The sequence below is a fragment of the Myotis daubentonii genome, chromosome 10 (genome assembly GCF_963259705.1).
Source record: "Myotis daubentonii chromosome 10, mMyoDau2.1, whole genome shotgun sequence".
In the NCBI taxonomy this organism is placed as follows: Eukaryota; Metazoa; Chordata; class Mammalia; order Chiroptera; family Vespertilionidae; genus Myotis; species Myotis daubentonii.
This window is the reverse complement of record NC_081849.1, coordinates 66,579,005-66,597,258: the sequence shown is the minus strand read 5'-3', so window position 1 is coordinate 66,597,258 and position 18,254 is coordinate 66,579,005. Positions and strand designations below refer to the sequence as shown.

Sequence of the window (18,254 nt, the reverse complement as noted above, 5' to 3'; positions counted from 1 at the left end):
TGTTACTTTCATAGCAGCCCTCGCTAGCATTAGAAATTACCTTGTCTATATGAAGAGTGAGAACTTCCCACAAAAACCCTCCTATTCCTCAGCCATTTCATGACGATTTAAACACGCACAGTCTGTGGTTTTCCTAGAAATGTTATGCTTGAGTGCTGAGTCCCAGAAGCTCGGGTTCTGAGAATAACCATGCGCAGAAAGTCATCCTGATGACTCATCCACTCACCCACACACCCGCCCAGCTGGCCCATTTTTCTAGGTGGTCCTCCCTTCCAATTTGTCCACCCTCCTCTCAGTCTGTCCACTTGTCTGCCTGTCCAGCTATCATCTACTGTAGGTCAAGTTCACTTTGCTTGAGACTGCAAGAGGAAGAGATCGGGTCCCCCAGCCCACAATTCCTCAGTTCCCAAAATTACACGGCTTCCGATCAGCTGCACGGTTGGCAGATGGGAGCATTTTATTTTATGTTCTTTAGTCTTTCTCTGTCGATTCTGAGTTTTTAACAATTCCTCTTGGGGTTGCAGCGTAGGATGGATCAATATGTAGCTATTTGTGAAAGCCCCTTGGTCCCCTCTGAGGATGCTGTGCCACCGTGCATCATGGGACACATCCCAACCTCTCCTCAAGCCCTGGTCCTCCCTGTGGGGGGTGGTGGTGGTGAGGAAGCAGAGGAGTAATTTCCTGGGTTATGGGGTGTGTGTGTGTGTGATCTAAGTTTTAATTCTGAAGATTATCTCTCACAGTAGGAAGCTCAGGTCATTCTGGAATCAAAGAGAGCTGAGCAAAGCTCTCTGGCCACTGGGTAGAGAGTGCACCACTTCTGTCTGTCTGTTTTGTTTTCTTCTCTTCATTCCCAGGGGCAGGAGTTTCCAGTCTTGTGTGGAGGCAGGAGCATCTCCCTCACCCCAGGGGAGTGTGGCTTAGCAGGGGTCGTCCTTCTATCATATCCCCTCTCCCAAGCCTGCTTCTGACCCCAGGCCTTGCACTGCCTGTCCTCAATCATCTTACAGCTTTAGGGAAATAAAATGTGATGGCTGTCTTTGTTTGTCTTTATTTAGACTCATCTGAACCTTAAGGGCATATTTTCAAAGCCAGTCAAGTAGCAGACAAGACACTGGGATTAAAAAAACCCAACACACATAAAAATTCCTATATAATAAAAGGTTAATATGCAAATTGTCCCTTCGACCAGAAGTTCAACTGGGAGTTCAACCAGGAATTCGAACAGGGGGTGGGGCTGGCTGGCCAACGGCCCACAGCCCCTCCCCCAGGCCACCTCTGCCCCCGATCATGCCCCCCCCATCAGAGGGTGGGGGTGGCTGGCCAATGGCCCTTCCCTGCAGCTGGCCCAGCCTGATCATTCCTTACTGGGCTGGGCTGGCTGGACCCCACCTGTGCACGAATTCGTGCACTGGGCCTCTAGTAAATAAATGAAACCCACACCAGCAAACTAAGCAAAAACTCTCAGTGATAATTAGCAAGGCTGCTTTAGAGTTGCAAATTTTCCAAAACTAAAAATATTTCTCTGAAGCATCCCATTTCCCTGCCTTTCCTTCTCCTACCCTAAGAAGCCTGGCTGACTCATCAACTCATTTCATTGGCTTTCGCCGGTGGTACCAGGGCGGCGCACCCCGCTGAGCCCCGGAGGAGAGGCACAATGGCCGTGTTTCACAAAGTGAAGCGTCCATTGTGTGTGTCTCTGGCCCTCCTTCCACGGGGTGAGATCCAGAAATAGTATGTGTTGGAATGTGCAAGGGGCAGGCGACAGCATGAAGCTGATCTTGCTTTTTCATTTTTGAGACAATCACACACAATAGAGGACTTGCTCTGCAGAAGAATTGTCTTCTGTCCTTGTCTCTATGGCCTTGTCAAGGCTCATCTTTTTATCCTCTGACCCGGCACGTGTCCCCAGGAGCCACCCAAGTGAGTGGCAAGCTAAATTCAGGGAATACCTTTAAAACCTCGTGATCGGGCAGTTCTGACATTTAGAAGTCTGCCCCCAAGCCCCCCACTCTGGGCACTCTCCTATCGTTGTGTGGCCTTGGCCCCCAGAAGTCACACTAGCCCACAGATCTGATTCATTAAAGGCTGGTTAGGAGTGGACGTGGGGCAACAAGACAATTTGCTCACCACTTTCACAGCTTAGTAACCGAAGCCGATGCCAGCGACATCCCTGTAAAGATTAATCTTTTAAGCAGTGAATGCTTTCTTTTTCTTTTCTGATAGACATTTGGCTAGGAGTTTTGACTGGGGGAACTAAAATGTTTTTGCACACTGAAAGATTTCGGGTGCTTTTATGGATTTTTTTTCCTGGTGAGGCCTCTGCTCCTTCACACCCCACTTACTCTCTGCCTCGTTAATAACGTGGCAAACGTGAAGGCCGTTGGCCGGCCAGCCCCGCCCCCTGTTCGAATTCCTGGTTGAACTCCCAGTTGAACTTCCGGTTGAAGGGACAATTTGCATATTAGCCTTTTATTATATAGGAATTTTTATGTGTGTTGGGTTTTTTTAATCCCAGTGTCTTGTCTGCTACTTGACTGGCTTTGAAAATATGCCCTTAAGGTTCAGATGAGTCTAAATAAAGACAAACAAAGACACCGACCACATTTTATTTCCCTGTGGTGTTCATGTTCTAGGCAGCTGGCTTCACAAAGTTCGGCTGATTACACCTTGTGCAAATGTTCCTTGTTTCGAGGCTTGCTCCTGAAGTGGGATTTTAAATAACCCGTCTATATGAGCCCAGCGGGTCCGTCCTCCCATCCCCTCCCAGACCTGGATGTGATTAGTCAGGTTGCAAACACAATAGCGTGTGTGTGAACTGCAGCCACCGAAGGGCCCATGTTAGGCCCAGGCTTCTGTGGTTCCTGACAAAGATGCCCTGAGGGGTAGGTGTTCCAGGCTGGCCAAGGCTTGGGTAGGGCCACACCCCATGCCCCTGCCCCCTGCTCTGTCGCATATGAGGGGCCCCTGGGGTGTCAGCTTTCCACCCACTGCTTAGGAGAGACTGACTTGCCCATCTGGCTGCTTGGGGATCTCCTTCCTTCCTCCTCATTCTGAGTTTGGCCTGAGAAGTTGGCTGCATATATTCTGAGCTCCCACAAAGACCATATGGTCTTTCTGATTCAACTGTCAACATTTTTCTCAGGCATCACTTTCTGAGCTCTTGCAGTCCTGTGACTCAGTGACGTCACAGCGGTTCTCCTGCGTGGTACAGGAGGGGACTTCCCTGACGGTGAGCACACCTTTGACACCCCCATCTGCCTCTTCTCGGCTCTGACCTCTGTCTGGATACCTTGATGTCTGGTTCATTTTTCAAGATCAATGCAAATGTCACCTACTTGATAAAGCTGCTGACCACTAGGATGTGTTCCCTCTTTCCTTCCAATCTCTATTTCTGCTCCCTCTGACTTTTGTTACTCATTCATTCATTCATTCATTCACCCACTCACTCATCCACTCAAAGAAAGGTTTATTGATGCCTAGTTTGTACCAGACTTGGGACATAGCAATGAACTGAACAACAGAGACACCTCCCTGCCCTGGTGGAGGTAGCAGACATCAGCCGCACATGCAGTACATAAGTCAGTTAGAAGGGGATAAATGGAATGGAGTGTGAAAAAGAAAAAGCAGAGCAGGATTGCATTGACCAGAGGTTCCAGGAGGAGGTGGGGGCAAGAAGCAGCACATATTAATAGACAGGCCTCAGTGACACTCCCAGAGGCGGGCCTGAGGTCCTAGTAATGAGCAGTTGTGCCTTCTTCTTCTTTCCCAACCAGAAGGATGGGGACTGGACAGCTCATTGATTGATCTGCCAGCAGCACTTAGCACACAGCGCCTTGTGTGTGGTTGGTGCGCTATAAATAACTGGTGAAATGGGAATGAATGTGTAAAAATGCACCTGAGGGCCAATAAGTAAACCCATTTCCTATTTTCCCCTTTTTCTGCCTGTAAAAAATTATGATATCTGTGCTTAAGAGCCTGAGATCCCTTCCTGCTTCCTTGTTGTTTCAAGACAGAATTGTCACGGGAGCTCAGCATGCACAGGGGTTTGGGAAAGTGTTGGTCAACGCCTGAACTATTTTTTACATAAAAGCGTGCAATTTTAAGATGTAAACTTCATTTACATGTAGAAAAGCACAGAGGACCATAGTTTAATGGTTTACTGCGTTGGCCAGGTTTTGCTCTAAAAGAATCATTTTTTGTAAAGTAAATGACGTTTGGCAACTGAATAAGAGAAAACATTTCAAGGGTATACTTTAGTATTCATTTGCCATGAAAAACTCCAGGTTGTCTTGAGAACCTCCAGATTTCATTAGCTTTCAGTTTACAAATATTTGTCAAGTGAAATAACATTATCCCAGGGCACAGCAATATCTAATCATGGATGGCGGAGATACAGATGTCACGTGGCCAACGAGTGTGCATTTCTGCTACCTGTGGTTTAGAGATTATGGGAAATCAATGCAGAAGATTGGGCAGCATTCAGCCGATAAAATTGGGTCTTCAGTCGGAAAAAAAAAAGATCTTAGGCTGCAGTTGATCCAATGCTTTCAGCGTCCTCCTTTAAAATGTAAATGGCTGCTGTCCTTGATAAAATTCTCCCTGGAGAGCTAAAGTGCTCTGTGTAATTTAGAGCCATGATTTCAACACTGCATCCACCACACAGAGTGTGTCCTAGACGGCTAGACCATCCGGGTGGAGGCCCCTCTGGATAACCTGGGTTAGTTATCCAGCCGAGCTCTCCCATGGGGCCCAAACTGGGGAGGGAAGAGGAGGAACCAGCAGATAAGGCTCAGAGTTACCAACCCCAGTCCCACGCCTGTTCTTCCATTTGCCTCTCAATACACTTTGAGCATTTTTATTGTCTTCATGCTTCCACGTAAGAGTTTGTGTGAAGGAAGGGTTCTGAGGACGAAGACACTTTGAAAGAAATAGTTAGATTTAGATGGGCTCATTCGTTTTCCAGCACCCGGGAGAAGGTAAGACGCGCCACTCCCCATGCGTGCACTGCAGTTCAACAGCAGTTAGAAATCCACTCTTTGGGACTGTTTCCTATGTGTTCACCTCATAGGCAGCACTGACAGGGCAGCACAGTGTATAAGAGAGTGTGAGTTGAATGCACTAGTGGAATGTAAGGTATTGTCATTTTCTCTTTCCTACTATTGGAGCAATCGTGTAGGTTGTCAAACCGTGTTCCAGGGAACCCTAGGGGTCATTGCAGGAGGCTTAGGGACCTCCCTTCTTCAGACGAAGCCTCTTCCCTTTTGTCTGTTTTCTATGTCAGGCTTCCAGGTACAGTATCTTTTACACATAGGGCTCTCTACTGTTAACAATATTTGAAACCTCTGATAGAGAAGGATCTTTGCAAATAAGAATAAGTAACTATTTGTTTGAAATGCTGCTATTCATCTGTGTCTGTTGAAATGACCAGCCAAGGAATATTCAGAGTGGCTGGCCCCTGGTTCAAGAAGATGACCGCCATAGATATGAGCCTCATGGAAGGACTATCTGGAAACAAAGAGGCTGAAAACCAAGTGGCTGGCAAGACAACAGTCACCATGGAGACCTGTGAGCTGCACTGAGACTTGGTGTGTCTTTGAAGTCCAGTATTCTCAAGGCCTTGTCTTTACTTATTTATTCATTTGGTCTGTCTGTAGCTGATGTGGTGGTTCAGTGTAAGTGCCAAGGTGAAAACTAGTGGTACCTGACAGCTGATGGCCCTTTCTTTCCTGTCTTCATGTTCCAGTGTACTTACATTTCCGTCGACCAAGTTCCCAAGACCCATGCCATTGTGATAAGCAGACCTGCCTGGCTTTGGGGGGCAGAAATGGGAGCCAATGAACATGGAGTGTGCATAGCCAACGAAGCGGTCAATGCCAGGGAACCGGCCGCCGAGACGGAAGCCTTGCTGGGGATGGATCTGGTCAGGTATGTGTGGTGAGGGTGTGGGCACAGCATTTACCTCCCTCCAAACCTCATATTTCGTAACACAATCCTCCCAGAGAATGTGTGTGCCACTTGATATAAACTTTGAGCTGATGGAAAGAAAAAGAATAGATTACAGTGGAACATTATTCAGCAACAACAAATAATCAGGTACTGATATGTGCTACAGCATAATGAATCTCAAAAACATGATGCTAAGTGAGAAAAGCCAGCTACAAGAAGGCACGTACTGTATGACTCCATTTCTGTGGAGTAGCCAGAATAGGCAAATTCATGGAAACAGAGAGGAGATTAGTCATTGCTCAGGGAGTGGGAGTGATTCCTAATGATACGGGGCTTCTTTTTGGGGTGTTGAAAGTGTTCTAAAGTTAGATTGTGGAGACAGATGCACAAATTTGTGAATATAACTAAACACCACTAAACTGTATACTTTAAATGGGTGAAGTTTATGGTATTTGAAATATATTTAAAATATATAAAAGAACAAGGAAACATATAAAATAGACAAGATCCAAGCAGAAAAGGTCAGAGCTCACTTCCCTCCTTCCTCCTCTACACTTCAGTCATCTTTCCTTCCTTTCCCTGCTCTTCCAGCCACCACATGACAGAAGGGACCCACAGGACAGGGGTCCTTGTCTGCTTGGTCACTACTGTGTCACAAGCACCAGGACCCGTGTGCCTGGCACATAGCAGGCAAACAATGACGGAGATAAGAATGAGTGACTAAAGTAGAGGGTGGGCTGGAATGAAACAACATTCTGAGATGGCTTTCTTTTTTCTGAGATAGTGAAACACAACGGAGTCTCGGACACAGTTGAAAGAAGATTAGGTGGGAGCCAGGGTCTAGGGCAGTGGTCGGCAAACCGCGGCTCGTGAGCCACATGCGGCTCTTTGGCCCCTTGAGTGTGGCTCTTCTACAAAATACCACGTGCAGGAGCGCACGTATGGTGCAAAGTTGACTTAAAACTTTAAGTAAAGTTTATTAAGTTAATTTTAGGGAACGTTGTGGAGTGAAAGAAGATGTAGTGTTGAGGATTGAGAAAGGTATGTTGAGATGGTTTGGACATATAGACAGGATGAATGAAAGGAGATAGACAAAACAAGTATACAAGACGAGTGTGGATGGGAGAGTTGGAAGGGGTGGACCTCAGCGAACATACCTCAATCAGATTGAGGACGTTTTTAGCAAAGGCCAGCTTAGGAGTACCCTAATGAAGTTAATAACAATGTACCTACCTATATAGTTTAAGTTTAAAAAATTTGGCTCTCAAAAAGAAATTTCAATCGTTGTACTGTTGATATTTGGCTCTGTTGACTAATGAGTTTGCCGACCACTGGGCTAGGGTTTTCAGTGTAGATACACCAAGTTACATCCCCTTCCTGGGCTCCGGTTTCCTCATTTGTCCAATGGGAGGCCTTAGATTGGATGACTTCTAACGGAACCCCCAAAGCTAACATCCTGTAAAAAGGGGTGCCAATGTTCACATTCTGTAGGTTTGTACGGAGAAATCGCACATTTACAGAGACCTCTGTGGCCCACCGCTTCTGCCAAACGATGGATGGGCCTGCTAGTGACACCCTTTTGGTAGCATGTGGCCTTTGGGCCTGCCTCGCCTGTCTTCACTCTTCCTGGTTCTTACAAACTCAGAGGAGCAGGTACCCTGAGCGGGAGAAGAGGAAAAAGCCTCATGATTACCATGAGTTTTCTCTTAACAGAATGAAATTATGGAGTAACAAGTTTTGAGGTTATGTTTGACAGCTGTCCCAATATTTTTACCACCATCCTTCATAGAAATCCTGCACTTGGAGAGTTAACGATGAGAAGTCTGCCCCTTGTATGCGTCATTGATCACTTTGCATTTTGAGTTATCGCAGTATTTGTGGCATGGGATTTACAGCACTGGCAAAGGTCACCACTTTAATGGAAAGCTGACTTACTGCAATCTTCTAATGGGTTTAGTCTTTTATCGCTCTCTTAGGGTCTTAGGATGCAGCTTCACAAATCATTGCCTTGGCACCAAGTCTTCCTAAATTAGCTTAAACGGAGAAATGCCAAGTGAATTGATATATAATTTTCTGACTATGAAAATAAGCCTCTTACAAGAATAAATCCATAGCCTGTCACCTTTTCTTCTCCCTGGCAGCCCAGTGAAATACATGTCCCTTCAGGAAGAATCCAGCTGGGTGAATTTTAATAATGATTGCTTCTCACACTGAATGTTCACCAAGAACTGGCCTGTTCTTTCCTTATGGCCGGCTCCATCACCTCCTTCTAAGACCCTGTTCCGGCCACCAGAGTTGTGATTTGAATGAAGAGATGAATAAATGGACAGTTACTGAGGACTTAGCATGTGCCTTCCTCTTTCAAATCAGCCAGAGAGGGAAGTCGTACTGTTTTCACTTTACAGATGAGAAAACCAGGTTCAGAAAGGCTCGGTTACTTAGGGTCATGCTGCTGTGGGTAGCAGAACCAGAACTGAACATGGGTCCCTTTATTTCTCAGTCTACTGTTTTTTTAACCACGGTGTGCTACCTCTCACAGCTTACTGGTCACTTACTTGGTCTTGGGCCCTTGTGCTATATATTTTCATGGTCATTTTTTCATAAAGCCCATCCTCCTAGCAACCCAATGATATAGATTCTTATTTTATAGGTGACATAAAACTGAAGTTTACATAGATTATGTAGCTTTCCCATGGTCACATGGAGAGCAAGATCTGTGCCCTCTCTTAGGGGTCTATGAATTGGAAGGGCTGGGAGGAGATTGCTGTTTTGCTTCAAGATAAATATGTGCTTTTGGACAACTGAAGCTGTAAGCCACCCCAGCAGAGATACGCTGGTAGGCAGGAGGTGAAATATGTAGAAAAGGATTGATTGCGTCCTAACCAGCAGCCCTTTCCTACTGAGGTCTCTTGAGACAGTTATATGCACCGAAGACAATGGCTGGCTGTGGAACACTTTTATTACTAACCAATCTACCTGATGTAGCGTAACAGAGAACAAGGCTGGATGGGGCAGAGATTTCCTTTTGCCCAGAGGCAGGAGAGTAGAGGCAAGAGGGAGAATAAGCATACAGAAAAGGGTCTGCTAAGAGCTAGAGCAGAGCCTGCCAGCTCCCTGGGAGACAGAGCCACTGGAGTCCTGTGTGGGTGGAGGATGCCCAAAGACAGAAAACACCCCCGTGACTTTGAACCAAACGTGTGAGAGCACTGTTCATTTGCCTGCATATTGGCCTGCGTATTTAACATATTTACACATATTTACACATATTGGCGTAACTCAGCCTCGTCCCAATCTTTGGTTGCTATGGTAACAATCGCATGGTACGAAATGTCTGAGCTATACCTCTGGTTTCCTTATTCCAGGCTTGGTTTAGAAAGAGGGTCAACAGCCAAGGAAGCCCTAGATGTCATCGTCGCCTTGTTGGAAGAACACGGGCAAGGTGGGAATTATTATGAAGATGCAGGCTCCTGCCACAGCTTCCAGAGTGCTTATCTGCTTGTGGATCGTGAGGAGGCCTGGGTGCTCGAGACCGTAGGGAAGTACTGGGCTGCTGAGAAAGTCACAGGTGAGGGGGCGTGGATAGCGAAGAGCTTCATGGGCAGAGAAGGCTGGGATGGATGGGCTCACAGGACTCGTGCTGCTGCTGGAGACCCTCTCTGTGCTGCCGTGAATCTTCTAGAGAGGAAGCTGGAGTCTTCTGAACCCGGAGGGAAGGGAGGCCACCACTTGGGAAGCATCCTCCTAACATTTCCTATTTTCTGTTTGCTTTCTGGGCAGGACCCAATTCAGACCACTAGTGGTTTCATGATCTAAATTGCTTCTCGATGAATTGGCCAAGGGATTAATGATTTTTTCCATTCCATTCACAATAGGTCAATGAATTACTACAACAGGGAGGTGCCCTGATCACCCCAGTCCTATAGCTCTTTGTGTTTGGAATGTTCCCCTAACAGAGGAATTCGAATTTGTCTGCGAACCGTTGAGTTCCTCTGGGCCAACAAGCCATGTCGCTGGGAGCAATGTTTCTAGAACAGCAGAGGCTAGGAAATCTACCCAGAGGATTTACTGCCCAATAAATTACTGCTCCGTGCTTCCTGCAGCATCTTGTGCTAAGATAGTTCTGAGGAAGGAAATATTGTGTGTGTGTTGGGGCGGGGGGTGAGGGGGCAGGGGGAGGGAATGGCTGTCTTGTATCACTGCCTCAGCACCCTCAGATTCTGCACAGGATGGAATCCCAGAGTGGGTACAGGGCTTCCAGAGGGCTAAAGAGCTCTAAGAAAGGATTGGCCAGTGAAGCCCCCCTTATATCCCGAGGCCTGGAAGACAAATACAAATCACGCCCACAGCACTTCTCCGCTCTCATGCCAGTGGAAGACATGGCTACAGAACTCTTCTCTTGTTGAACCTATACTTGGTCTGTGTATTTTTCTCAACTGAACCTACCAGGAAGTCTCTTCCAGCTCCTCAGAAATGATGTCAGGGATGACACCAGTTTGCCATCTCTGCCTGAGGGTGACTGGAACCAAACCTAAGCTGTGTTAGAAGCAGAAGATCTACTGCATCGTTGAGGCAGTGAGGCAGTGAGATCTAGCCATGGTTTCTTGACGAAGCCGTGCAAAGGCCGTGTCTGCCTGGAGGAGGAGGCGATTTCTTCTCATTCTCACAAGGGATTGCACCTTGAGGCAATCTCAGAGCATTTCTCCACCCACGTACACCCCACATACACCCGGATGTGCCTGCCTGCCCTACTTCCACAGTAGTTACAAAACTAATGTAGCTGGTGTGGCCCGCCAGGTCTCCAAGCCTCCTTTGATGCAAGAACTTAAGACTCCCTTAAACAAATCTCTTCTAAAATGAAGTCTTACTATTGCGTAGTTCCACCAAGAAGGCTATTGGTCCACGCTGAAGGACAATCATATTGTTTTAAATAGAATGTAAAACTTTTTATAAATCTATAATTGTATTCAAAAGCTTAGTCTCACTTCAGAGTACAACTTAAAAACCCATCTCATCAAAATGCATGTCCCCTTTCACTAAATATTTAAAGGGGAAAACCCCCAGCCATTCCTTGGACTCATTGATTTCATGTCCTCTGATCTCAGCAGTCGTGTGACTGCAGTAGGAGTTAATGAACTCTGGCCCTCGAATGCTAAAATTCCTGAAAGCAAATGTCTATTATAATCAGCCTTCTAGGAAAATACCATGTGGAGTTATTCACAAGTCTTAAAAATATCTTAGTGTGAATAATGTCAAAATCACTTATTTATTATTTATTATTAAATAATTAAAAATTTATTATTTATTTTCATTTAAAAAATAATTTTACACTTCTGGTGACCTCTAAAAAGATGAAGGCAAAGGACATTGGCCAGGCATGCTCACATTGATGAAGCAGAAGATGCTGAAGGAACTCAGCCCAGCCCTGACCCTGCCTCCAGGAGCTGGTTTTCAGGCAGTAATGGCTTCCGTGCAGCTTGCAGTCCAGGCTGTCTTTTTCTACTTCATTCTCCAAGTATTTAGAAGATAAACATGTTCCCTGGAAACAGCCACCATGAATGGCTGTTTTGAGCTATTAGTGAATACTTCCTCGTGATCTGGACATCGTGTTGAAGCTTGAAGGTCAGGTTATCCTCGCTGTATTTGTAGCTCAGGCTTTGAAGAAGCCATAGCCAGCCTTCCAGCACATAGGAGAACAGGTGCCCTAACCCACATTCTTCACAGGGGTGTCCTCAGAAAGCAGGCAGCCCTGATTCCAGATGTATCTAGCTATTCTTATATTTTTATGAGAAAAAAATTCCCAGAGATTTTTCTCACATGCACACGTCACATGGGAACATGCTATATCCAGGTACATTCTGTTAGTTTAACACTATTCATTATCAGGGCGACACTGTTTTTCTAAATGTCGGGACCTGAAAAAATAATTGAATGAAGAAGGATCATATTTGTATTTTTAAAAAAACCACACACATATATGGGTGGAAGGTGGTGGTGGAAGGTGTTCTTCAGGTAGAGCAAAACTAAACTGGGAGGAAGAGTCTCCATGGTTGCGACATTCACAAGTCTTGTTAGTTGCTCAATGCTTCTTTCAAAGAACCTTTCACTTTTCTCTTAAGTAGTAAATGCATGTGTTTATTCAGCCAGAAGGAGGGGCCTCACATGTTTCCTTTTGATTATAAATTTAAGATCTTGTCATTGTTGCTCATTTACAATGTGGTAATGTGGTCAAACCTTCTGACCAACTAATGTAGCTGATCTTCTCAGAAAAGGACCAAGGACTGTCTGTTTCTCTCTTCAAAAAAGGAATTTATTCCATCCCTGTAGTTAAAGTCAGGTTGCAGGGGAGGGATTCCCTGTAAACTTACATTTCTTGATTAAGTCTTTGTAAGTGTATTTCCAACTAACTGGGCCTTGCACTCTCTGCAGAGGGCATCAGGTGCATCTGCAATCAGCTCTCACTCACCACCAAGATTGATGCAGAGCATCCTGAGCTCAGGAGTTATGCTCAAAGGCAAGGCTGGTGGACAGGAGAGGACGAGTTCAATTTCTCTGAAGTTTTTTCTCCAGCTGATGACCATCTACACTGCTGTGCAGGCAAAGACAGCTTAGAAAAGCAAGAAGGTGAGTTATTACATCCCTTATCTTTCTCCCTCCAACACCTTTTGTCTTACAGTTATTTTGGAGAACTTGTCTGAATTTAGGAGGGTGAGCAAAGAGGAGGAGTAGAGAATAGACTTTGTATTTGGAGACCAACTTGTACTAAAGATCCTGATGTTCATACAGGATGACAACTTGCATTTATTCTTATAGGATGATTTCTCATCCACAGAATTTTCCTGCTGCTGTTTAAACATTAACATCATTATGATACTTACTGCAGCCTTTCTTATACCCCAGCATTTGTATATTTGACTTAGCTCCTCCCTAATTTTCTCCTCTTATTAGCCTGCTGGGCCTTGAGGGCAGGGGAGTTGTCTTTTACTCATCTGAGGACCCTCTTGTGATGCCTGGTATAGTCCTTTGTTCTATGAACATTTATGAAGTTAACTGTTGAATTGAATTTTCTTCCTGAGCCCTTTGTCTTCCACCCAATTATTGACTTAGTCAGAATTGATATTTAGGTAAATATGGTGACTGGGTAGCTTGTTACTTTGTGTCTGAGTGGAAATTCTTCCAAATAAACCTCAATGGCCATATTTCATATTTGCCAGTGACACATGTTGTGTTAAGTCAAACCTTTGATCATTTAGAATAGGGGTCAGCATACTATGCCTTGTCATCAGCCACCTATTTGGTAACTAAAATTTTATTGGAACTCAGCCATACCATTTATTTATGGCTACTTCTGTGAGCAGTTGCAACAGGTAGGTTACAACAGAGATTATATGGCCCATAAGCCTAAAATATTTATCTGGTTCTTTAAGAAAAAGTTTGCTGACCCTTAAACCTAGAAGAACATTTAAATACTTTTGTTGTAGAACTTAATGAATATATTCTGGGCAAGAAGATATGAACGTATTTTATAATGGGGAACTCTTAAAAAAACACCCTCAATGTTTTAATAAAAAAAACTAGCTTGATGGAAGCATATAATACCATGTATGAAGTTGTTCTGCCAAAACATCAAACCTAAATCTGATGAACCTCTAGATCTAGCTACTAGTTCCTGGTAAATACAAAGAATGGGCAAACATATTAAATAACACCAGGGGGATACGTTCTGCAAAGTTCAGACTGAGAGCCTATAGGAGACATGGTCCAACAAATAAAATGTAAGGTAGAAAAATGCGAGGCAGAGATGAAAAGAGATTTAAGAGACATTATCAACTTATTGGATCCTAATTCAAGTCAATAAACTCATTATGAGACAGTGAGGAGGTCTGAATACTGAGTAGTGGAAGAAATTGAGGACTTACTGTGAATGTTTTTGGGAGTGATATGTTGTAAATAGAGGCGTACAAGGAGGATGTGGTTGTGCTAGAGAACTTTAAGGTGTCTTCTCCCTAAGAGATGCTTTGATTCCATCTTTGTGAACAAAGACTGAAAAGATAGTGTTTTAATGAATTATAACCAGAGGGAGAAAAAGTAGAACTGGATTCAAGGATTTGTTTATCTATTTATCTACAGTCAGAACTACCCATCGTAGTGACTCTGACTATTCTAAATACCTCTGTGTGCATATTTTCCACAGCAGAGAGGTCATTCTCCAAATATAGTACCGATTCCAACCAGTAGGGGTGCATGAGAGAGCTTGCTTGGTGGGTTGTGCATAGATTGCATATACCTTCTTATGGGTATCATTTCCTGTGTTACTGCGCTGGTTGAGGGATTTCTAAATGCTGTATCAAAGAGATCCTGACATAAATGTGCTTAAAGAAAATGGAAGTATATTTCTCTCCCATGGTATAGTCCAGATGTCCACAGACAGTCCAGGGCTGGTAGGTTTCTCTGCCTCAACACAGGACTTTGATTTGGGATCCACTCACTGGCATCTCCCAGCCAGCAGGAAGGGAGAAGAGGAAAATGAAGGGCAAGCATTCCTTTTTAGGGATGTGACAAGGAAGTTGAGCACATCATTCCCACTTGTCTCCCACTGGTCAGGATTTACCCATGGCCACACCTAGCCACAAGGGTCTGTAGTTAGGCAGTTGTGTTCCCACCTATAATGTCAGGAGTTCTATTTCAGAAAAGGGAAAGGCGTGAATGGATTTTGGTTAGCAGCCTGCGGCAGTGATATCTCCCCCACCTCTGTCTTTACAGAAGGAATCACTGTGCAGACTATGATTGACATCTTACGGGACAAAGCCAGTGGCGTCTGCATAGACTCTGAGTCGTTCCTGACCACAGCCAGCATGGTGTCTGTCCTGCCCCAGAGCAGAGGTTCACCGTGCATCCACTACTTCACCGGGACCCCAGACCCCTCCAGGTTCGTCTGAGACACAGTCGTGTAAGCAGAAAGCGCATGCCGCCCTCGAAAGCTCGTCCAACAAGCGCACACCAAGTTCCCGCCCTGCCTTTTGCGTGGCTGAGCCACATGATTTAGTTGTTCTCAACGTAGCCAGGGCAGCATAAAAAGCTTCGATTCAGGGGTGTTCCCAGCTTTAGTCACATAGCATTCATCACAGCATTAGGCCTGGGCAGGGGACCCCCAGTTCCCTGTGATAACCGACTCTGCCCATGCTCCCTGCGATTGCTGGCTCTGCCCCTGCCAAGGCCTAACACTTCTGACTGATGCATTAGGCCTGGGCAGGGGACCCCCAGCTCCCCATGATCACCAACTCCGCCCCTGCTCCCGCCATCGCCGGCTCCACCCCTGCCCAGGCCTAACTCCTCAAGGCGTTAGGCCTGGGCAGGGGGCCTCTCAGCTCTGATTGCAGGCACTGATAGCCGCTGGGCACCTATGTATGCAAATTAACTGCCATCTTTGTTTGGTTAATTTGCATATTCATCAGATTGGCTGGTGGGTGTAGCAAAGGTATGGTCAATTTGCATGCTTGTCTATTATTAGGTAAGATTATTTTGCATTAGTTTCAGGTGTGGGCCTCATGTTTTAAATTACAGCCAATATCAATAGAGACTTCTAGCAGGACCGGACTATTAAATTCAGTTTAAGGTATTCTTAGTTTTTCATTCACTCATTTATTCATTCAAAAGCACTTATTAAGCACCTACTGTGTACCACATAGTGTGCTTTTTGGGTACTAGAGACTAACTGTGTACGAGGGAAGAGATGGCACACAGAGACGACAAAGAGGAACACTTCACAGAGAAAGGGACTCTTGAGTGCTGGGCATTGTCGGAAGAATAGGAGTTTGTTAGGGACAAAAAGCAGGAATGACAGTCTGAGTCTCTTAGCATGCTGTCAAATCAAAGCATGTGCAAAAGCATAGAGGCATGAAAGCTTGTCTCCCAATGCTAGTGACTCAACGGCCCCTTGTGAGCACTCGCTGCTGCCACGAGGGTACACGTGGGCTTTGGGAGCGTCTGGATGCTCTGCCGAGGTATTGGACATTGTTCTTTAGGGAACAGGAGCCTTCGAAGAACTGAAGAATGACTGACCCCCACCCCTTGGCCCCCTGTGTCAGACACCTGCTCTGACAGGGGCTAGAAGCCAGGCCATGTGACGCCAGGACAATAACATAAAGGGAGTCTGATTCCTCGGCCTAATACAGTCAGAGGAACGGGCTGGGAAATAACCTTCAGGTATTTAAAATGGAAAGTCTCAAGTAACTTTAAAAGCAAATTATTCCTGAGTCCCATTAATTAAAAAGGCCTTAAGGCAGATTAAGAGCCTTCTAAAGGCATTCATTTTTATCTCCCACTGTTAAATGAGCTGCGTTTCCATGGCGACGGCAGGACGGTCATAGCTTTCTTTCCTCGTCAACATTCCAATATTTCCCTGTAATTGGGCATGTTCAGCATTTTGTATTTTGTCAGCAGGAAGCACAATCAACTCCTCTTGGGCTTTGAGGTAGTAAAACGAGGGGCCTTTGAGCTGCTTCTGTTAACGCTAAAGGCAGCCGAGAGGTGTGTGGGGGAAGTAGTGTCAGGGCAGTGCACTTGCAAAAGATTATGATCAAAGCGCAGGACTGTGGGACGCATCCCTCCCGGTGAGTGTCAGACACCGCGGGACACGCGCTGGCTACTGCTCCGTGTGCTGTGGCACTTCTCCGCCCTCTGCACTGTATTAATTATAGATCCTCTTCTCAAAACAACTTGATCTCACATTCTCTTTTCTCTCCTCCTTCCCTCCCTTATCTTCCCCCACTCGCCTCCTAGCAAGACCAGGTACTATGTAAGCTTGAGAGTTGGAAGGAGGTGCAAAAGTCGCAGTTCAAGCTAGAGGGAGATGCAGAAGACCTTGAATTAATTTATCGAGAAAGCACATTCCATCTTACCAATATTCTGTTGTGTCAGCTGGTGCCTTAGTCATTCGATAGTGACACTGATTGGCTTGTGTGCACCTGTTCTGACCTTTGGGAACCATTTCTGGTTGGAGGCCAGTACTTGTTGAAGTTCCATTGATGTGAAGAATCAGAGAGGGAAAGGGTAGTGGTACCTTCACAATCTGAGACTGTACAGTTCAGCCCTGCAGTGTCAGGAGCCAGTGAGAGCCGATTAAGTGCATCCTTCCTGACTCTATGTTCTGGGGTGTCACATCAGTAACTTGAAATGGGCCACGGTGGGCGTATTTACACCACGGAAATTGGCAGGCGCCAGGAAGTAGGGCTTATTTTATTTTATTTTTTCAGAGATGCAATTGTCAACCCAGCACGCCACTGACAGGCCCCCACAACCGGGAAAACAAACACTCCACATAGAGGATGGATAAACCAAGCGGGGAAGATAATTTAAACACTTTCCATTTTAGATATTAGAAGGCCACTTCCCAACCCATTTCCCTAATTTCATTAGGCCATGCACTTTGCCCAGGAAACAGAAAAGAGGGAGGCAGTTCTAGGAAAATAGGGTGTTTGATGCACTTTAACTGGTGGCAAGGAGCTGGGGAGATGCAAGGGACATGGTGTGTGTGTGTGTGTGTGTGTGTGTGTGTGTGTGTGTGTGTGTGTGTGTGGTTGTGGTTTCCTCCTTCTCCCAGTGTAGTAGGCTTGAGAGGCTAAATTGGATCTGCTGAGAACGTCTCATCTGGTTAATTCAGATGTTAGGGACAAGGGGCCCCTTCTTGTTATTGGAGTTGAGACAAACTGGTTATTCTAGATTCTTTCCAGATTGGCTCCAAGTTTAGCAGATTCATCCCAGTGGGACCCTGTGTGCTGCTCCTGTCTGTGCCAGTCACCCCTCAGGGGATCTGTGGGGGCCTCCGGGGCATGGGGTGAGCCTGGCTGAGTCTCCGGGGGAGTGTCTGCCCCTTCAGTAAGAACAAGTCACGCTGAAGTCAGAAGCGTTGGCTGGCACTGACATTACAATTCTCAATCCCAATCACAAAAAGTATTTCATTTTTCTGCAGCGGCACAAGGTGTTTTTACATAACCAACAGGACGCTGCAGCAGTGAGAGGGAGTGGGGAAAGCTGACCGTGGCTTTGGAAGATTTGGCTCTCGGTCTGCCACTCCTTAGGAATGTGTCTGGACCAAGCTCGTAGCTTCTATGAGCCTCAGTCACCTCGTCTGTGAAATGGGACAGCAGCCTTTGCCCTGCCTTGTTCATGGCTGTAACCCTAGGTCCTAGAACAGTGGTACTCAGTTACCGTCAGCATGTATTTACTGACTGAGTGAAGGAAGGAAGGGAGGAGTGAATGAATGAATGAATGAATGAACAAGCAGGGGTACCATTCATTATCAAAAA

At 45.7% G+C, this 18,254-nt stretch overlaps 1 protein-coding gene across 1 annotated transcript in view; it reads left to right on the top strand.

Moving 5' to 3' along the window:
- Positions 1–18,254, top strand: part of SCRN1 (secernin 1) — a 42,866-nt gene that overhangs the window by 20,029 nt on the left and 4,583 nt on the right. The window contains exons 3-6 of the mRNA XM_059712665.1: positions 5,747–5,928; positions 9,312–9,514; positions 12,376–12,570; positions 14,710–14,875. Coding sequence (XP_059568648.1) covers positions 5,747–5,928; positions 9,312–9,514; positions 12,376–12,570; positions 14,710–14,875 — 746 coding nt within the window. The remainder of the gene's footprint in view (positions 1–5,746; positions 5,929–9,311; positions 9,515–12,375; positions 12,571–14,709; positions 14,876–18,254) is intronic.